The sequence below is a fragment of the Raphanus sativus genome, chromosome 1 (assembly GCF_000801105.2).
Source record: "Raphanus sativus cultivar WK10039 chromosome 1, ASM80110v3, whole genome shotgun sequence".
Lineage (NCBI taxonomy): Eukaryota > Viridiplantae > Streptophyta > Magnoliopsida > Brassicales > Brassicaceae > Raphanus > Raphanus sativus.
Window position 1 is genome coordinate 509586 of NC_079511.1, and position 18570 is coordinate 528155.

The 18570-nt window shown below is 35.6% G+C and overlaps 3 protein-coding genes and 1 pseudogene across 6 annotated transcripts; 1 reads left to right on the forward strand and 3 right to left on the reverse strand.

Annotated features, from left to right (window-relative positions):
* Window positions 1-2553: 2553 nt before the first annotated feature.
* Window positions 2554-4043, forward strand: LOC108857287 (probable fructokinase-2). The gene is made up of 4 exons (XM_018631252.2): window positions 2554-3090; window positions 3256-3588; window positions 3668-3784; window positions 3867-4043. The coding sequence occupies exons 1-4, from the start codon at window positions 2554-2556 to the stop codon at window positions 3993-3995; spliced, it is 1116 nt and encodes a 371-aa protein (XP_018486754.1). The 3' UTR covers window positions 3996-4043.
* Window positions 4044-4351: 308 nt separating this feature from the next.
* On the reverse strand, window positions 4352-5770 carry LOC130507899 (B-box zinc finger protein 24-like; annotated as a pseudogene).
* Window positions 5771-6227: 457 nt separating this feature from the next.
* LOC130494443 (protein ENHANCED DISEASE RESISTANCE 2-like) lies at window positions 6228-8030 on the reverse strand. Of its 4 annotated transcripts, none has more exons than XM_057002632.1 (2): window positions 7850-8030; window positions 6228-7328 (listed from the first exon to the last, which is right to left on the reverse strand). In XM_057002632.1, the coding sequence occupies exon 2, from the start codon at window positions 7312-7314 to the stop codon at window positions 6385-6387; it is 930 nt and encodes a 309-aa protein (XP_056858612.1). In that variant the 5' UTR covers window positions 7315-7328; window positions 7850-8030; the 3' UTR covers window positions 6228-6384. The 4 variants fall into 4 exon arrangements, with proteins under 4 accessions (XP_056858612.1, XP_056858620.1, XP_056858617.1 ...); XM_057002640.1 differs by lacking the exon at window positions 7850-8030 and adding an exon at window positions 7715-7849; XM_057002637.1 differs by lacking the exon at window positions 7850-8030 and adding an exon at window positions 7657-7768.
* A 468-nt stretch (window positions 8031-8498) lies between these two features.
* On the reverse strand, window positions 8499-10721 carry LOC130507893 (probable transcription factor PosF21). The gene is made up of 5 exons (XM_057002630.1): window positions 10544-10721; window positions 9838-10450; window positions 9638-9770; window positions 9455-9539; window positions 8499-9139 (listed from the first exon to the last, which is right to left on the reverse strand). Exons 2-5 carry the CDS (start codon window positions 10425-10427, stop codon window positions 8742-8744), a joined length of 1206 nt encoding a protein of 401 aa, XP_056858610.1. The 5' UTR covers window positions 10428-10450; window positions 10544-10721; the 3' UTR covers window positions 8499-8741.
* Between the last annotated feature and the right edge of the window lie 7849 nt (window positions 10722-18570).

Below are 18570 nucleotides of genomic sequence, written 5' to 3' on the forward strand. Positions count from 1 at the left end.
AAATCCCAGCCCACCACCACCAAATACCCAAACCCAAGTCTCTACAGCCAGCGAACCACAAATTCAACCACCGCAAAATGCCCAAACGTCCCGAAACCCACAAAATCCCGTCTCCGATGTGATACAAGAACCACCACCAAACAGACATCAGATGCAGACAAGATCGAAGAACAAAATCATCAAGCCGAACTCCAAATTCAGTCTCACTGTGTCCAGGAAGCAATCCAGTCAAGAACCACGAACACTAGCTCAAGCTCTCAAAGACGAACGCTGGCGCAAAGCAATGTCTACGGAGTATGATGCTCAGATAGAATACGGCACGTGGGATTTGGTTCCATCGGATCCGTCGCAGAATCTTGTTACTTGCAGATGGATATACACGACGAAGTACTTGGCCAATGGAGAAGAGGAGAGACCCAAAGCTCGCCTAGTTGTGCGTGGTAATACACAGAGGTATGGTGTTGACTACAGTGAAACATTCAGCCCTGTGATCAAGTCCACAACAATTAGACTCGTCTTGAAAGTTGCGGTTACACGAGGATGGCAGCTCAAACAGCTAGATGTAAACAACGCTTTTCTACAAGGGGAGTTGCAGGAGGAAGTCTATATGACTCAACCACCGGGGTTCGTTGATGCTGACAGACCACACCACGTTTGCAAGGTGAAGAAACCCATCTACGGCCTGAAACAGGCACCCCGTGCCTGGTACTTGTCGCTCAAGAAACATCTTATCGACATTGGATTCAGAAACTCTTTAGCGGATACATCCCTCTTCACTCACAGCACTGGTGATCATTACACATATATACTTGTGTATGTTGATGATGTTATTGTTACAGGGAGCAGTCCTCAAATGGTCTCTGCAATTCTGAACTCACTGGCACAGAGATTTTCAATCAAGGACCCAGTTGATTTGCATTACTTCTTGGGTATTGAGGTTACTCGCTCAGACACCGGACTTCATCTGATGCAGCGCAGATATATTCTGGATCTACTCAGTCGTACCAACATGTCGGATGCAAAGCCGGTCTCGACACCTATGCAGACAACCCCGAAGCTGACCTTACGAGACAGCTCTCCTCTGTCCGATGTCTCCCAGTATAGGTCTGTTGTTGGCAGCTTACAGTATCTCGCCTTCACAAGACCAGATATTTCGTATGCAGTCAATCGCCTTTCTCAATTTATGCATCAACCGACGGAGAATCATTGGCAAGCAGTAAAGAGGGTCTTACGGTACTTGGCTGGGACTCCGAGTCATGGAATCTACATGAAAGCAAGATCTCCTCTTACACTCCATGCGTTTACAGATGCGGACTGGACAGGTGACAGTGATGACTACGTCTCCACAAATGCATACATCATTTATCTTGGTTCTACTCCGGTATCATGGTCGTCAAAGAAGCAAAACGGAGTGGCACGATCATCGACAGAAGCTGAATATAGAGCAGTCGCGAATACAGCTTCCGAGGTACGCTGGCTATGTTCTTTACTTCAAGAACTAGGGATCAAGGTCCCGGCTGCACCGGTCATATATTGTGACAATGTTGGAGCAACGTATCTGTGTGCAAACCCAGTGTTTCACTCCCGCATGAAGCATATTGCCATTGATTATCACTTCATAAGAAATATGATTCAACTGGCCATGATGAGAGTAGCACATATTTCGACCAGAGATCAGTTGGCTGATGCCCTGACAAAGCCCCTCAGCCGACAACAATTTCTACAAGCGACGTTCAAGATTGGAGTAACAACAGTCCCTCCATCTTGAGGGGCATATTAAGGATACATGTATATAAAGAAAGGACTCTTATGTAAATGTTTCTAACCTACACATAGATGTCTCTCGACAACTATATATTGTAATCTGTTTCTTCTAATAAGACACACATTCCACATTCTATAGAGCTCACTACATAAATCTATAGTTTCTATAGTATAGTTTTTACAATGAGTTATATTAGTTGGTAACTATTATCGTAACTCAATTCTAATTCAACCTATTACCAACTCAATTCTAAATATAACATGTCACCATTTGGAGCCTTTATCTTTTCTATTTTTCTCTGGTGTTGGTGTGTAGAGCTGCCGCTAAAAAAAGCGCAAGAAGGAGGAATACTGTGTTCTTTGAGCTCTGTTTCTTATAATGTAGTAATTGACTTAAAAATCATATTCTTGTGGGCGAAGAAAAGATTTAGAATACAGAAAGTGAGAAAACTGATACATATCCATTACAGCCAATCAGCCATACATACGTCGTGTAAATTTAAAGAGTATTTTGTTCTTATACATTATCAAAGATTTATAACCATATAGAAACGTTGAATCCACTGAACCTTGAAAGCAATTATAGGAAACAACTAAAAGAAATTTAGAATAATGCATTGCGGAAGTGCTAAGAAATTTGTAATTCAAGATATAGTATATATGCAAATATCTATAAACTTGTATATATATCCAACGTTTCAAAGATATATATCTACAAGGATATGACTGTTTACGATTATCTTTTTGATTCATTTCTTTTTCTAACATATTCTTTACCAGAGTGAAACGATGACATCAAAAGCTTTAAACCATCTCTTCACTCTCTTAAACCATTATATAAACTACACTAACCTTCGTTCACTTATCATCCTCTCTATCATCTTCGTTCTCCGATCTCTCGAACACAAACTAGACCTTGTCCCAATGTCTTCCAACGTAGAGAAGAAAGGCCTCATCGTGAGCTTCGGCGAGATGCTCATTGACTTCGTCCCCACGGAATCCGGCGTTTCCCTCGCTCAATCCCCCGGGTTTCTCAAAGCTCCCGGAGGTGCTCCCGCCAACGTCGCCATCGCAGTCACGCGTCTCGGTGGTCGTGCAGCTTTCGTTGGAAAGCTAGGTGATGACGAGTTCGGTCATATGCTTGCAGGTATCTTGAGGGAGAACGGTGTTGAAGATAAGGGGATCAACTTCGACAAGGGAGCGAGAACCGCACTCGCTTTCGTCACGTTGCGTTCAGACGGAGACAGGGAGTTTATGTTTTACCGGAACCCTAGCGCCGATATGCTTCTCCGACCAGACGAACTCAACCTCGAACTAATCAGATCCGTATGTTTAACATTTTACGCAGCCATAAACATTTTTAAATTAATTTTAATAAATAAATAAAATCCACCGACCAATGTTTCATCCGTCTATGTCCAGAACGGGACATATATGTTTTTTACAATTATATGTGGTTGGAGATTTGATTAATGTTTGTTTTTATGGCAGGCCAAGGTGTTTCACTATGGATCAATAAGTTTGATAACGGAGCCATGTAGGTCGGCTCATTTGAAGGCAATGGAAGTGGCGAAAGAAGCGGGAGCTCTTCTTTCCTACGACCCTAACCTAAGGGAACCTCTTTGGTCATCACCTGAAGAAGCTAGGACACAGATCATGAGCATCTGGGACAAGGCTGAGATCATCAAGGTCAGTGACGTGGAGATTGAGTTCCTTACCCAAAACAAAACCATCGATGATGAGTCAGCCATGTCTCTATGGCATCCCAATTTGAAGCTATTGCTTGTTACCCTCGGTGAAAAGGGATGTCGTTACTACACTAAGGTAACTTGTGCCCTACGCATCATCATGACAATGTCTTACTTTTTACCTGATTGCTTGCTAATAAAGACACATGTTTTAGGGTTTTCATGGATCTGTTGAAGCATTTGATGTGAGCGCGGTGGATACTACCGGAGCTGGAGATTCCTTCATCGGGGCGTTTCTAAGCCAGATTGTTGATGATCAGACTGTACTCGAGGTTGAACATTAACCCTAAACCTCTCAATGATCATGCGTGTAACAAGTGTGATTTACTGAATAACTATCTTTTTACTAATTAGGAGGAAGAGAGGTTGAGAAAAGTGCTGAGGTTCGCAAACGCCTGTGGAGCAATCACGACGACCAAGAAGGGAGCCATTCCAGCACTTCCTTCAGAGTGTGAAGCTCTCTCTCTTCTTAAAGACAAATAGAGAGACGTAGTGACAAACTTTTAATTAATACTACAGAAATCTGCGCTTTGTCTTGCTGCTGATGATGATTTTTTTTTTGAAATATTAAAGTATCCAAATGTTGTTATCTTTTCTCTTTGTATCTTTCTTGGCATATCTTGCTAGTAATAAAAAATCAGAGTTTTTTTCTTATATTTGATATCATATAAACGAAGATCCTTGGAAGAAAGAGACAATCCGTTTTAAGTAATAATTACTTTCATCTCTTTTGGTTTATGGTCACAATCTCAAAGATGATTTTAGAGTAAAATGCAGAAGAGGGATGCAGATATATATATATATATATATATATATATATATATATATATATATATATAAGCAGAGGAAGACTCCTTTTATTCAAGTTTAGATTCGAGTTTGTAGTAGTACCAAAGATATAGCAAATACCATGTTCAAAGAGGGTATATGAACAAACTCAAACACAAAACATCTAACAGAGATTTCGGACAAAAAAAAAGTAAAGAAAAGTGTGTAATAAAGCTCTCAGACATAGCTTACTCAACTTAGACGAAACTAAAAAGATACGGACACTGACGACTTCACACATCATTCTCCTTATGCAGATAGGTTTCTAAGAAATGTCTACTATACATATATAGCTTCAGCCTAGATCAGGGACAATGAAATGCTCTTCATCATCATCCTCATCATCTCTGATCTCTATCCTCGGCTTCTTGTATGAAACGTTGGACTTCATTGGTCTGTACGAATGAACATGACCTAAATGCGCAATGGAAAGCTCTGGAACTTCAGCTGCGGGAAGAGTCTCCTGACTAATCTCATCACGAAGAAACCCATGTCTGAAAACCACTCTAACTCCCCAAGATCAAGCTGTCCTTTCTGCTAATATATCCAAAAACAAGAACCAAGTCAATACAAAAAAACAAAGCATTATTAAGATCATCAATCAACCACTTTAATCTCTACCTTATCTGTGAACTCAGGATCAGAGAAGTGGAAGAAATCGTCAACAGCCCATGGAAGAGGAGCAGCAGCAGGTGCAGGCTGTTGCTGTTGCTGTTGTTGGCTTGGGGTTTTAGCTGCAGGAATCTCCTTAGCTTTCTGTTGGTTGTTTGAAGGCTCAGATTGATGATTCTTCTCCGTTTCTTTACTGCAGCTACTTGAGCTCAGAGCCACTTTGATCCCAGTGGCTAAGAACCTCTGATGATTTGCAGATCTAGAATTAGCCACGTGGATTGATTCATCACAGTCCTTACAAAGCAGAGCTCTATCCTCCACACAGAATATGAAAGCTGCCTTCTCCTACAAGTCACAAAACAAACATAATGAGCATACAAATCTTCTCCAGTTGCTATATAAGATCTAAAACAGATCATAGATCCAGACAAACGAATCTTTTGGTTTTACTTCAACAAAGAGACAGATCTACTATATCTTATAAACTTACTTGGCAGATATCGCAACGAGGGAACTTGGTGGAGAGAGAGTTGAGATGGAGGCGTTGGTGCTTGCTTGCGAGTTTGTTAGCTGCGTGGATCTCCACGTCGCATTTAGGGCACAGAGCTGCCTCGTCGGCGCAACATATCACCGTGGCCGGAGCATTCTCACACACATCACACTGTATCTTCATCTCTTTTTTTCTCCAAACACAGTTCTTGATTCTAGGTTTCAATAGATCAAGAACACCTGAATAGCTTAGCAAAAAATATAGGGGAAGATAAAATGTTTTTGAGATATTAATCAAGAGATGTAAACAACTAAAGAAGGACAAGTTGTTGGTGAGTGAACAACTGGGTGGTGTGGAGAAGAAGAGAAGAAGATAAGAGATTTTTTAAAAAAAATGAAACTGCGTATCAAAAGGAAACACTATGCTTATTACAGCAAGGTCACTTGGGTCCCACTCTTCTTCTGTGGCTCTCCTTTCTCCTTTCGGTATCTTTCCACTTTTACATATTATTATTATATTTCCAAACTTCTTTTTTAATATTTTATTTTCCTAGCAGAGATTTTTAGGAGGGAATATTACAGCAAGGAAGAAAGATTTTGTATGACTTTCATGTAGGAAAGAGGATTTGGTTTCAATCAAATCAGTCAGTAGACGAAAGGCAAGACTCTCTTCCAGAAGTGGAATGTTACACGACTTCTACACGTAATCATGAAAATGACATTTTTGAATGGTATCAGAATGACGACATTATTGTGTAATATGCAATGCACCAGACGATGAGATATTTTAAGCTAAGGTATATGATATATTCTTTTTAATATGTTCTCACATGGTTGTTGGATATCAAATCCATATTAGTAAAAAAAATAATCTATACATTTGCAATGTAATAAGAAATGATAAGGTTTTAGTTGTGTAATGAAATCAAAGAAAGTTAAAGAATTAAATCAAATCAATTACTGGCGTCTTTATCACATTTTCATCCTTCTGGTTACTCCCAGGAGATGATGATGTATCTTGATTAAGCAGATTAGTTAATCCATTCCCAATCGATTTCCACCAGCTAGACCGCTCATTACTGCTGCTCGAAGACAGTTCCATAAACCTAGCCGAGTCAGTCTGCAGCTCGGAGAATCTCACAGCTCCCAACAGCTTTTCAGGAAGCTCTGCATCGGTCTGGCTCTCAATAAGGAACGCGAGATCAACAGTCAGCGTCGTGATGTAACCAAACGCGAGGTGGACAATGGCGCTAGCGACCATCGAAGACCCGATGTCCACATCAACCTCCACGAAGCTCTCTCCAGAGACGTATCTGCAAGAGAGCGCACGTCCGATGACGCATATAGCTTGCTCTCCGACAGCTTTCCTTACGATCCATGGCCCTTTGACGATGTTTGCAATCAGTTTCAGCCTCGATTTTTTAAACGCGTCGTCTCCTTTCAGAAACTGGTCCATGAGGGAGCCTTGGAGGATAGGCTCTGTGGAAACAAAGTAGGCCACGGCGCTGTAATTGTCTTTGTGAGGAAGCTGGAGATTGAACGCCCATACAAAAGGCTTAGTGGTAGCTGCACTATCCTCTGTTTGAAACTGCTCGTCTATGGCTTTCCTGATTCGGCTGTTTGGATAGGTTAGGATGTCAGAGAGCTTGGTGGGGCCTTTGACCCAGTCGAAACCAAGAGGCTTTAGAAGGAAGTTATCAGCGGGTACTTTGACCTTGTCGGAGAAGTAATGTGGTCCTCTGACCTTAAATGTGTTTGGGGATGGTGTTGTCCAACTGTTTCTGGAGTCCTTGCTGTCTGGACTAAGACACGGAACAGCTCCTTCTGATTTGACTCTTTTGATCCATTCCGGGTCACCGGAGGCAGCAGACATATCTTGTTGGAGACCTGCAACAAACAAGCATCCTTTGAGTAAGCTAATCTCATGTATTATATGTATTGAAGAACACGCCATCAAGAAGACCAAAACGTATCGTAATATGGCAGGAAAGAGTTTTAAAGATTAAAACTTTTTACAGTGATCAAAATCAAATTAAGCACACAATCACACAATATGATTATGTGAGTTGCAAGGAACCCTAGCTAACCCTTTGATGATCTGAAATAACATTGCAAGAAACCACATATCCCCCTAGAAATCAAAGATGCAATATTTGATAATCTATTCATATAGACCTTAATTATTACCAGAAAAAAAGGAGAAAAGTTCAACAACCTTGTTAAAAATAAACAGAGCAATCGAAACCCAGAAAACGAAAAAGAGAAAACTTTACTTTTGGAGAGGTTCACGAAGATTCAGGGATAAATGATCAGATGGAAACTTTTTTTAAAAAAATTAGGAGAATAATTCCAAACTTCATAGACAATTAATTAAACTAATCATAGGATAAGGAGGGAGAGAAATAAACCTTTTCAGCTGATGAAGAGACGGATTCTCCCCAAAAACCCTAATTCCACAATTTCAAAGGATTCTTCTTTTGATTTTTTTTTTTTTTTGTTATGAAACGGAAGCTGCGAGGAGATTATTCAAAAAAAAAATTGAATATGAAAATAAAAGCATACATGAAAGTTTTTTTAATATTGATTCCTATCAGAGGAAAATGGAAAACCCCCAAATACAAATTATTATTATTCTTATTGATTTTGTTCCTAAAATCAAATTAGTAATACTATCGTTTTTAATTACAAAATAATGTCATTTTTTTTTACTTTATACTAAAATTAATGGGGAAATTTTACTTTATAAAGAAAAAATGAATATTCCAGATTATTAACTTTTAATTTTTTTTTAATCTCTGTGCTTACTCAGATTTTATCTTTTTCACTTTAGAAAAACCCTGTGGAATATAGTTAGTGCCTGTGTTAAAATAAAACGCTATTTCATGATAGGACGCGTTTCCTCCATTCTCCTTGGAAGATTCTCTCAAAGGCTTAAGATCGCAGCAGGACGACTCCCAAGTTTTTGCCGAGAGAAGGATATGCCTCCTAACATTAGCATTTAAATACAGAAAAAGGCTTTTTGCTTCTCAATGTCTTCTAACTCATTTCTCTTTGTAATGAACTAATGATCGTTTATTTAATGCATAACTTAAAGATACTTTGCACACTTACGTCAGTTAAACAAGCTTCAAATCCAAAAACCAAGCGAGAGACAATTCAATAACATAACAGAACAAAAGCCAAAGAATTTGAATATTGTTGGTTAATAAAAGACTACCGACAAAGGCTTTCACTAACAGCTTCTAGGGTGTCTTGTTTTCCACCAAACTGGACACTAACAACAGTCAACAACAACAATCTTCAGTCTTTTGTTGAGGGAGACTCAAGATCAGGCGATGTCACACTCTCTTTCTGACCACCAGAAGAAGACATGGGCCTTCTCGGTTCAGCCACCACACCGCTTTGTTGTTCCTGCTGTTGAATCCGCTGCTGCTGAAGCTGGAGCTGAAGCTGATAAAGTTGCTGCTGCTGCTGCTGCTGCTGATACTGAAACTGCTGTTGTTTCTGTGAATGGATCTGGAGCTGCTGAAACTGTTGTGCAGCTTGCATAGTATGCATTGATTGATTATTGGGATAGAATTGCTGATTCGATCCAAAAGAACCATAGTTCATTACTGATGATGCACCACCATTCGAACCCCCTTGCCCCGTTAATACCTTAAGATGTTGGACTTCCTCCTTCAGTGCATCATTTAATGCTGTCAAATAAGGGAAAAACAGATAATCAAAACTTTCTTATCCAGAGAGACATGTCAACGAGTCTTGAAGGTGTTCTGTTTCACTGTTTTGTAAAAGATGAGAGCAGATATTCAATTTCACAACTTCCTAGGAGGTTTAAATATGACCAGATGCAATCAATTCCTTCATGTGCTATGAAATGTAAGCTTTATTTGACACCCAAAACAAAGCAGGGTATATACATACAACTTTGAGACTTGTTGACATAATCTATTTGCATCTAATAGTGACAAAAAAAATGATAGGAAAGTGTGTTTTTGAGAAAAGATCATTACCATCCTGCAGGTGAACTTGTTGCTCCACTGTTTGTACTCGGAGTTTCAGCTCATGGTTTTCAACACTCAGTCCATTTGTATCTCTCTGGACATCAGAAATAATAATAAAAAAAAAAAAGAAAAAAGGATTAAAACCATAAACTTGCAACAAACCATAAACCATAAAAGGTCATTCAACCAAACCTGTAAGAGAGTCAACTGCGCTGAGAGAGTAGTAGCTTCAGTTTGTAAAGTCTGTACTTTCCTCTCTAGCTCCGCTATGTATCTCATCTTCCTTTCTTTTGACCTCGCAGCAGACTGCCTGTTTGCCCATATCCTATATCAAATAACACACAACCGTGTCATACATAAATCTTCTCCACAAAAACTAATAATAATAATACCTCTTAGCGCGTTTTGGATCAATGAGAGCAAGCTCGGAAAGTTTAGCAGCAGAGATAGCTTTCTTAGAGTCAACTCCTTCGTTCCCTGACATAAGCATCTCAGGCTTTATACTCGTCGAACCATCCATCGACTGGCTATGCTGGTGCCTAATCCTCGGTCTTTCACTTGACCCAGGAGGCGTACTCTGAAGATTAGAACCCGCCGAGCCGCCGCAGCCTAGCTCATTCCTCCAAACGAGTTCCGACGGCTCACAGGAAGAACTCGCAGAAGAGTTAAACTTATCCATGTCGAGATACATAGACATCAAGTCCTCATCAGTGTCGTCGGAGAAAGAAGGTCCATCACCACCAACCACACCGAGATCACTGTCGAAGCTCAAGTCATCGGGAAGAGTGAGGATCTCTGAGTGAGCTCGACGATGGCCTAGATTGTTCTTAGGCGGGTTATCAGGCATTCGGCTGATATCGTGGCAGAAACGGTTGGCATCTGGGGTGGTGGTGCTCCCACTTGGAGGAGTCAAATGAGGAAAGGATGAGTAACGGCCTGATGGTGGAGGTAGACCTCCACTAGGAGATTTCTCCTTGTCCATTTCCCAGATTGGTTCCTTGGAAACTACGGAAAGAAAGTCGAATGCTTTATCTCAATCCCTAGATAAAAACGGAAACCCTAAAAAAAAAGAAAAAGATTGAATTTTTAGACACTTACAGAGATCTAAACAGCAGAATGACCCAACGAGAATCGGCGAGAGAGGAGAGAGTGGTTGAATAGAGTAATTATCAGGGGAAGTTTGAGGGTTCTCCTAGAAAAGAAAATTTTATCAGAGAGATCCGAGGAGGAAGAAGACGAACATTTTCTCTTCTCTCCAACTAAAGATTTTTTGTTTTGTTTACTCTATCCAAAACGATGTCGTTTCGTTGTGTTCGGTTTAATCTATTCTATTAAAACAGAAGTACAAGATTTTTTGTACAAGATTAGAAGTACAAGATTAGATTAACCCTTAGTTTTTCATTATATTTACATTGTCATGCCACTGAAGTATTAAATGAAACTATATTTAAGTATGATTGTCTTTTCCTAATTTAAATAATAGATTTAAACATTTAATATTTTTTCCTAATTTAAATAATAGATTTCCTTAACAAAATCTTAGCCAAAATATATTTCCTAATATATAACATATAATCAATTTATATAACATAAAAATAAAATATAATTTTTATATATTATTAGCATAATACTTCCTATATAAGTCCAATTAGTTATAAATATAAGATTTGTTTATATGATACACTATGATCTAATAGATGATTAAATCACAAAATATAATTATTTAAAACTAATAAATAAAATTGTTATGTTTTAAAATGTTATATTAACAATTATGTAATACATTTTAATTTACAAATATATATAGTATACCATTAGTACATAGAAAAAATTTAAAGTGAAATAAAATATTTATACGGTCACGGGTCAAGCTCTAGAAATAAACAAAAACAGCGCAACATTATTTTTCTTTAACAAATTTATTTTAGTAGAAAGTATAGTCCCAAATATGGTTATATGTTTTATGTATTTATAATTTTATTTTCTTTGTTTTTGAGGGATGCTAGGATTTTTGAATTGGAAAAAATTATGACTCAACTCTATATTATTTTAATTAGGAAATTTAACATTTATATCAGAATATTTTATTAAAATTTTAATTTTAATTTTTATTATAACTGCAAAGATAAATTTCCAATCTAAATTTATATTTAAATATTACAAATATATCATTTAATATTAAAAAGAAATTAAAAACATAAAATAAATACCCGCCCGGTCGGGCGGGTCAAGATCTAGTGAATTATTATTGCACAAGTACGAAACGGTAGTAGAACCGTGTGTACCGTCTTGGTCTTGGTCGGAAGTTGGGAGATAATCAAGTGCTTTAGCGTGTTGATATCAACGATGTTTACTGGCCGTCAGATCGTTTAGATGATCGTGTATCTTTTTTTTTTCACGCGGAGACAGTTACGTTCGTCAAACTGGTTCACGTGGTTGTTAGTGTTTGTTTGGTTGGACCGTCGAGTGCTGCTACTGCGTATATATACATATTTATTTAATCTTTGATGACTTTGTATAAGTATTTTTGATAATAAAATACAAGCTAAATAAGTTGAAACCATGTGATCTGTTTTCAATAACATTAAAAAAAAAATTCAAAATTTCAGCTAAAAGCATTAGTCAGAAATCTCAAATAAACGAGTTTGAAGAAAGATAAGGTTCGAGGTCAGCGAATTATAAAGGGCCTACGAACTACGCGTTTTCATGTTAACTAAGAAATATAAAAGGGCCGGTTAGTATAAAGATAGGCCACAATCACCCGTTGAATCATTGATAATAGAATGGGGGCATTTTACTCTTCCTCTCAACTCTTTTTTCTCTGCTGACGCACTCTTCCTCTTAACTTGTTACTTTCTCCTAGTGGTGAGCATTTCGGTTTAATTATGGATTTAGTTTAAGTTCGGTTTGGTTTATTTGGTTCCAGAAAAATCTTAACCAAAATCAACCAAAATTAGTTCGGTTTGGTTTGTATTCGATTTTTTCGATTTTATTTTGGTTTGATTTGGTTTTATTTCGGTTTGGTGTATGTTTGGTTCGGTTTTAGCTTGGTTTGATTGGGTTTGGTTCGGTTTAATATGGTTTTATTTGTAATTTTCAGTTCAATAGAATTGATTTTTTAGTTTTGTTAAAAATATATAATTTATAATAACATAAAAAATCATCATTTGACACTAAATATTTATGTTCTTCATATTTACATGTAAAACTAAACATCGTAATAAAATCTAGAAGATGTAATTCAATAATTTTATATTATTATTTTTAAATCAAATATAAATATTATAAACAATTTTTAGTTTTAATGTTAATGTATGAGATTCATATTCTTTTATTTTAATTTTGGTTATTTTTATCCTATTTTTAGAAGTAAAATATATAAAGTTTTGTTTTATTGTTTAGGTTAAATATATTAACTAATATATTTAATTAATATAATTAAAAATATTTCGGTTTGGTTTGGTTTAAAATCAAACCAAACCGAACTATATGGGTTGATCAAATTTTGAATCAAATGGTTTAATATAGAATATGATTTGATTTGGGTTGGTTTGAGTTCTGTTGGATCGATTTGGTTGGTTGGTTTAGTTTTTTTTCCGATCCCTAGTTTATCTCGCCATACTTTTATATGTTTTTAAATTCAAAATTTTAAAACTTTTATCGATTTTTCAAAAAGTAATTTTAAAACTTTTATTGAAACTCAAAAATACATTTTGAAACTATTTTAAAATTTTATATTTTTGAATTTTAATATTATTTTTAAACACAGTAAATAATCATTAAGTTAATTAAATACAAAACTTATGCTTTATATACTTTGTGGAACTAATTCTAAATAATTAAAAGCCCATAGCAAGGAATATGAACATATCTTTTTATTTTCATATTCCTAGATAATTACACGGAATCAATACATCATCTAAATGTATTCATATTTCTTGTTATGAGTTTTTAATTACTTAGAATTAGTTCCACAAAATATATAAATCATAAGTAATTGTATTTGATTATATTAGTGACTATACTTTGTCTAAAAACAACATAAAAATTTCAAACTATAAAATATAAAATTTAAAATAATTTTGAAAACCATTTTTTATTTTAATAAAAATTTATAAAATAAGAATTCTGGAAAAAATCAATAAAGAATTTAAAAAAATTCAAATTTGAAAACATATAATTCAAAACTATTTAAAATTTTATATTTATTTTTATTATCTATAAAGCAAGGGATAGAATGACAATTTGATTATTTAGTTTATGTGGATGATGAAAGGGAAGAAGAAGATGAAAATATTTGAAAAAAAAATCATTAAATATAATAGAAAACAATAAAGACCACAATCAATAAATTGCATTTGGTACACTGGCTAATGGATCTAGTGCATAATTGGTCTGACCCGGGTTTTGGTCTCTCCTACCACCTTTTAGAAATTGTGTTTTTAATAATTATTAGTTATTTTAAATATAAAAGGTCACGTAGTATTTTAGACAGACACATAATCAATATGTAACAGATAGTTCAGATTCCGTTATTTTTAACTAACAGATAATCGGTCAATGTACCTAAAAGTCAAATTGTGTTAATTGGTGTATAAAATTTAAATATTTTATGTATTAATATATGTTTTAGCATATGGTCCGATTATATGTACTGATTCAAACTGCACTATTTTGTTAATGCATGAATTGGCTGCTTTTCTATTTTCATTTATTACAGTTATACAACCGTTTTATTTCAGGCCAGATAAATAAACCTATATAGAACAATAAAACGGAATTTCTATTATTTTAAATAATAGGTTTTTGTTTGTTTTATTCAGTAACTCTCAGAATTTGAAATTAAAATACTTTTCTTAAATATAACTAATAATAATTTTTATTTTATAAAACATAGACAGAGTAGCATATTTACTTTTAAATATTATTATATAAATAAATATGAAGATAAGGTAGATATATCTTATAAATACTATCATATATTATATAGAGATGAGTTTTTTAAGACAATACATTCTAATCAATAAGATTATATCCACAGTAATTCAACCTAACATATGTTTCAGGGACGGACCCAAAGAACGAGGGAATGTGGCATTGGGCACACCCGTGCCCTGTTTTATTTTTTTCCCCAGTTGATAACTACTACTAAGTTTGTCAGTTACATCTATATTAAGTTTTGAGTTATAAGAAAATAGCTTTGTGTCACACACTAAAACTCATCTTAGATCCGTCCCCTGATATGTTTCACATTTTTTATTTGAAACTACAGTAGAAATTATAAATCAATAATATTGAGATTATGAAATTTTATTAATTTAGTTATTAATTTATAAAAAAAGATTTTTTGAATTATTTCTATTTATAAAATAAAATAGTTGACTTTAGTGTATCTACTTTAATTAAATTTTAGAAATTCGTTATATTGTTTTATTATATTAGTTGGTATATATTTTTATGTTTCATAGAATTTAAATGTGGTTTTAGATATAATTTTACTAAATATTATCTAAATATATTGAATTGTTAAGTAAAATAGAGATAACTGCATTGTGAATATAAAAAAACTAACAATATAATTAGTTTATAGTTATATAAATGTATATATAGATAGATTATTAATTTTTGATTTTAATGGAACCATATATTTATATAAGACTTTATAAAAAGTTATTATCTTATTATTTTATCGATTTTTGTCATATTTTGAATCGATCCAATTCGGAACCGAAAAATTAATTAATCTATAGTGTTTATTAGTTTATAGAATTTCTACTGTATATATTTCATATTTCCACATAATGTTATTAGTTTTTGGTTGATTGACTCAATTTGAAACGAATTTTAGGTGATCATATGATTATATACATACATTTGATAAATTCGTTGATAAAAATAAATCAGATATTTTGTTACTGTTAAATAGAGTATATTTGAATTCTTTGTATTAATTTTATGGAAACATGATAACAAAAACAAGTAGTATATTACACCCAAAAAAACATTATCAGAGCAGGCTCGAATCAAAGGCGAGGCATGGCCTTGAATGGTGACAAAACAGATGAAACTGGATTGGACACCGACCTGTATCAGATTGTCATTAGAATCCCAGAAACAGAGGAAGCCTCACAGTTTTTTCTTCATTGAGATCTGTGATTATTTATTTACTGTTTTATGTAGCAATAGGCAATAACCTATGATGAGACCTGTAGGTTAAAAGGGGGAAAAAATTGTGTTACTTCAACCATGGTGACCGGTAGTTAAAGAAACAGTGGGTCTGCGCCTTGGTGTTTTGCATCATTGACTTTTTGGCCCCAAATATAATTAATGCTTTTGAAGTTATGATGCTGAATCTATTGCATTGTGATTTGTGGTTACTCCACTAGAATACTTATTATACTGTTTGCCAACAGTTTACAAATTCTATGTGCAGTTGTGGTTTTAATTTATCTTTAACTCTTGTTTTTTACTGTATTTAAATTGGTGAATTCAAGAATTATTCCATTTATATTTTTTTAATGAACCAAAAGATTTGTTTGAAACTAAATATCATAATGCATATGTAACACAACTGAAGACAAACATGAATAGCTAAGTTGATTAGTAGTGTTAAAATATCATGGGACCTGGTTTAGAATATATATTTGAAAATTATTTACGTTTCATAGAACCTTCCAAATGTTATAAAAACTTGGCATTACATAAATATTATAATGTTTTAGATTTTAGATTTTTAGGAATGAGACGTAATAATTAAAGGACATCCATATTGAAATCAGATGATGAGATCGACAGTGCTTGCTTGTTGTGGATATTTTTTGTACATAAATTTCGCATTTAACTCGTATCTATTTTCTGCCCAATGTTGTATATTTAATGTTTTCGCTGTAAAGATGTTGAAATTACGCTGATATGGTATGGATGGGTATCACGGAGATAATTTGATCAAAAAAATAATATAATGGGTAGTGGCTACATTCTACGTATAATAAACGTTTCCACCAACCGGTTGTTTCCTGCAAAAAAAATATTGGGTACAGATTTACTTCAAATTTTTGTACATCCTGATGTGATATATAATGCAAAAATATAAAGAACTCTTGATAATATCCATCAGTTACAAATAATGAAAAATAATATCCATTATCTTTTTTTTTTGTTTCTTTGGTATGTAGTTATTTTATTTAGATGGATAGATATTAATTCGGCTGTTGTTAAGATGTCCATACAACGAAGATGTGTATGTTATATTTTCTTAATGAAAGTAAGTGTATTTATAATAGTCTCAAAACTTGATTTTCTTGTTTTTATATAAATATATACTTATTTAAAATAAATATTTTTTTCTAAACTGAAAAATATACGGTACCGTGAAGTCTTCGGCTCCCGCACCTTCATATGTCAATCTTGATAATAAATTTACTACGACATCCGTATTCAGTCGGTTTATGTCCAACCCAATAAATATTGGGATTTTACTGGTGCACAAAAATTTAAGATACTTCAAAATCTATAACACTAACAAGTTTAGGTATGCATTTGATTTATTCTCTCTTATGGATTCTAATAATTTCCAGATAACCACATGAATATACAGTCTATCCAAATTGTGTATAAAGCTCATGTACAGACATCAGACATGGTTGCTATCTAATTTGTAATTGTGAGAAATCAACTCCGGTACAGTTGGTCAGTCGCGAACTAACCCCTCCCACGCATCCAGTACAGATAAATGGACCCTTTTAAATGTTTTGTACCAAGGTTTCTGCCTTAAATTTATTCATATACAGTATTTTTTGTTGTGCTATTCATATACAGTCTTCATTCCACAGAATCTATGCATAGATCTATTCATATATATAACCAACGAATTTATTTTATAAGTATACAAACTGGAACAAGTGCATAGTATGTAATTAGGGATGGCAAACTGGGTACTGGACCGCGGGCCCGGCCCGTTAGGGGTTGGTGTGGGGCGGGTTTGGGCCTAAGGATTCAATACCCGCAAAAAAGCGGGCCTTGCGGGATGGGCCTTGTGTGGTACCGGGTTGAAAGCGGGAAAGCCCACCTTATCCGCGGGATCCCACCTGTACCGCATCTAGAATCCTCGTCTTCTTCACCTGAAACAAAAAGAAAGCAATGAAACCTCGTTTTCTTCACCGAAGCATCTCTTTGTCTTCGCGGAACCACCGGAGCTTCTCTTCTTCCTCGAGCCACCACCGGAGCTTCATCGATCTACCACCGCATGCCGTAGCTTCTCTGCTTCGTTGAGCCACCACCGGAGCTTCTTTTCTTCACCGAGCCACCACCGAAGCTTCTCTTCTTCCTCAAGCGACCACCGGAGCTTCTCTTCTTCCTCGAGTCACCACCGGAGCTTCAACAATCTACCACCGCATGCCGTAGCGTAGCTTCTCTTCTTCGTTGAGCCACCACCGGAGCTTCTCTTCTTCACCGAGCCACCACCGAAGCTTCTCTTCTTCCCCGAGCCACCACCGGAGCTTCTCTTCTTCCTCGAGCCACCACCGAAGCTTCTCTTCTTCACCGAGCCACCACCGAAGCTTCTCTTCTTCCTCGAGCCACCACCGTAGCTTCTCTTCTTCCTCGAGCCACCACCGGAGCTTCTCTTCTTCACCGAGCCACCACCAAAGCTTCTCTTCTTCCTCGAGCCACCACCGGAGCTTCTCTTCTTCCTCGAGCCACCACCTTCTCCCGTCACCGACCAGAAGGTATATATTTTCTTCCTCGAGCCACCACCGTAGCTTCTAGACTTTATATATTTTGATTACAATTGCTGCATGTGTACTTCGTAAATGATAAAATAGAATGGGGCATTGAAACATGATTTTAATCTGATATTAAGTCATTGTTTTTTATTCTTTGAAAAGACGATTAGGAAATAGAATGGTGCGTTGAAACTGCTTTGTTAATACACGTCTCGTGATTGTGTGTTACTGTCTTCTCTTGAGTATGTCTCTGATATGTAGGAACTAGTAAAACTAGTAAGCATTAGTAGCATTGGTGTTCTTGCTTTGTTACAGTATTATAATTTGGTGTTCTTGCTTTGTTACATTGTTGTTACAGCAACGAAAAAGACTACTATGATTTGGTATTTTCTTTGTTTTATT

Coding starts and splice junctions, on each gene's coding strand:
- LOC108857287 (XM_018631252.2), top strand. CDS start 2,554: ATGACATCAAAAGCTTTAAACCATCTCTTCACTCTCTTAAACCATTAT. Junction 3,589..3,667: donor GATGTCGTTACTACACTAAG/GTAACTTGTGCC, acceptor CACATGTTTTAG/GGTTTTCATGGATCTGTTGA. Junction 3,785..3,866: donor ATGATCAGACTGTACTCGAG/GTTGAACATTAA, acceptor TTTACTAATTAG/GAGGAAGAGAGGTTGAGAAA.
- LOC130494443 (XM_057002632.1), bottom strand. CDS start 7,314: ATGTCTGCTGCCTCCGGTGACCCGGAATGGATCAAAAGAGTCAAATCA.
- LOC130507893 (XM_057002630.1), bottom strand. CDS start 10,427: ATGGACAAGGAGAAATCTCCTAGTGGAGGTCTACCTCCACCATCAGGC. Junction 9,771..9,837: donor GATCCAAAACGCGCTAAGAG/GTATTATTATTA, acceptor TATTTGATATAG/GATATGGGCAAACAGGCAGT. Junction 9,140..9,454: donor ACAAGTTCACCTGCAGGATG/GTAATGATCTTT, acceptor CTTATTTGACAG/CATTAAATGATGCACTGAAG.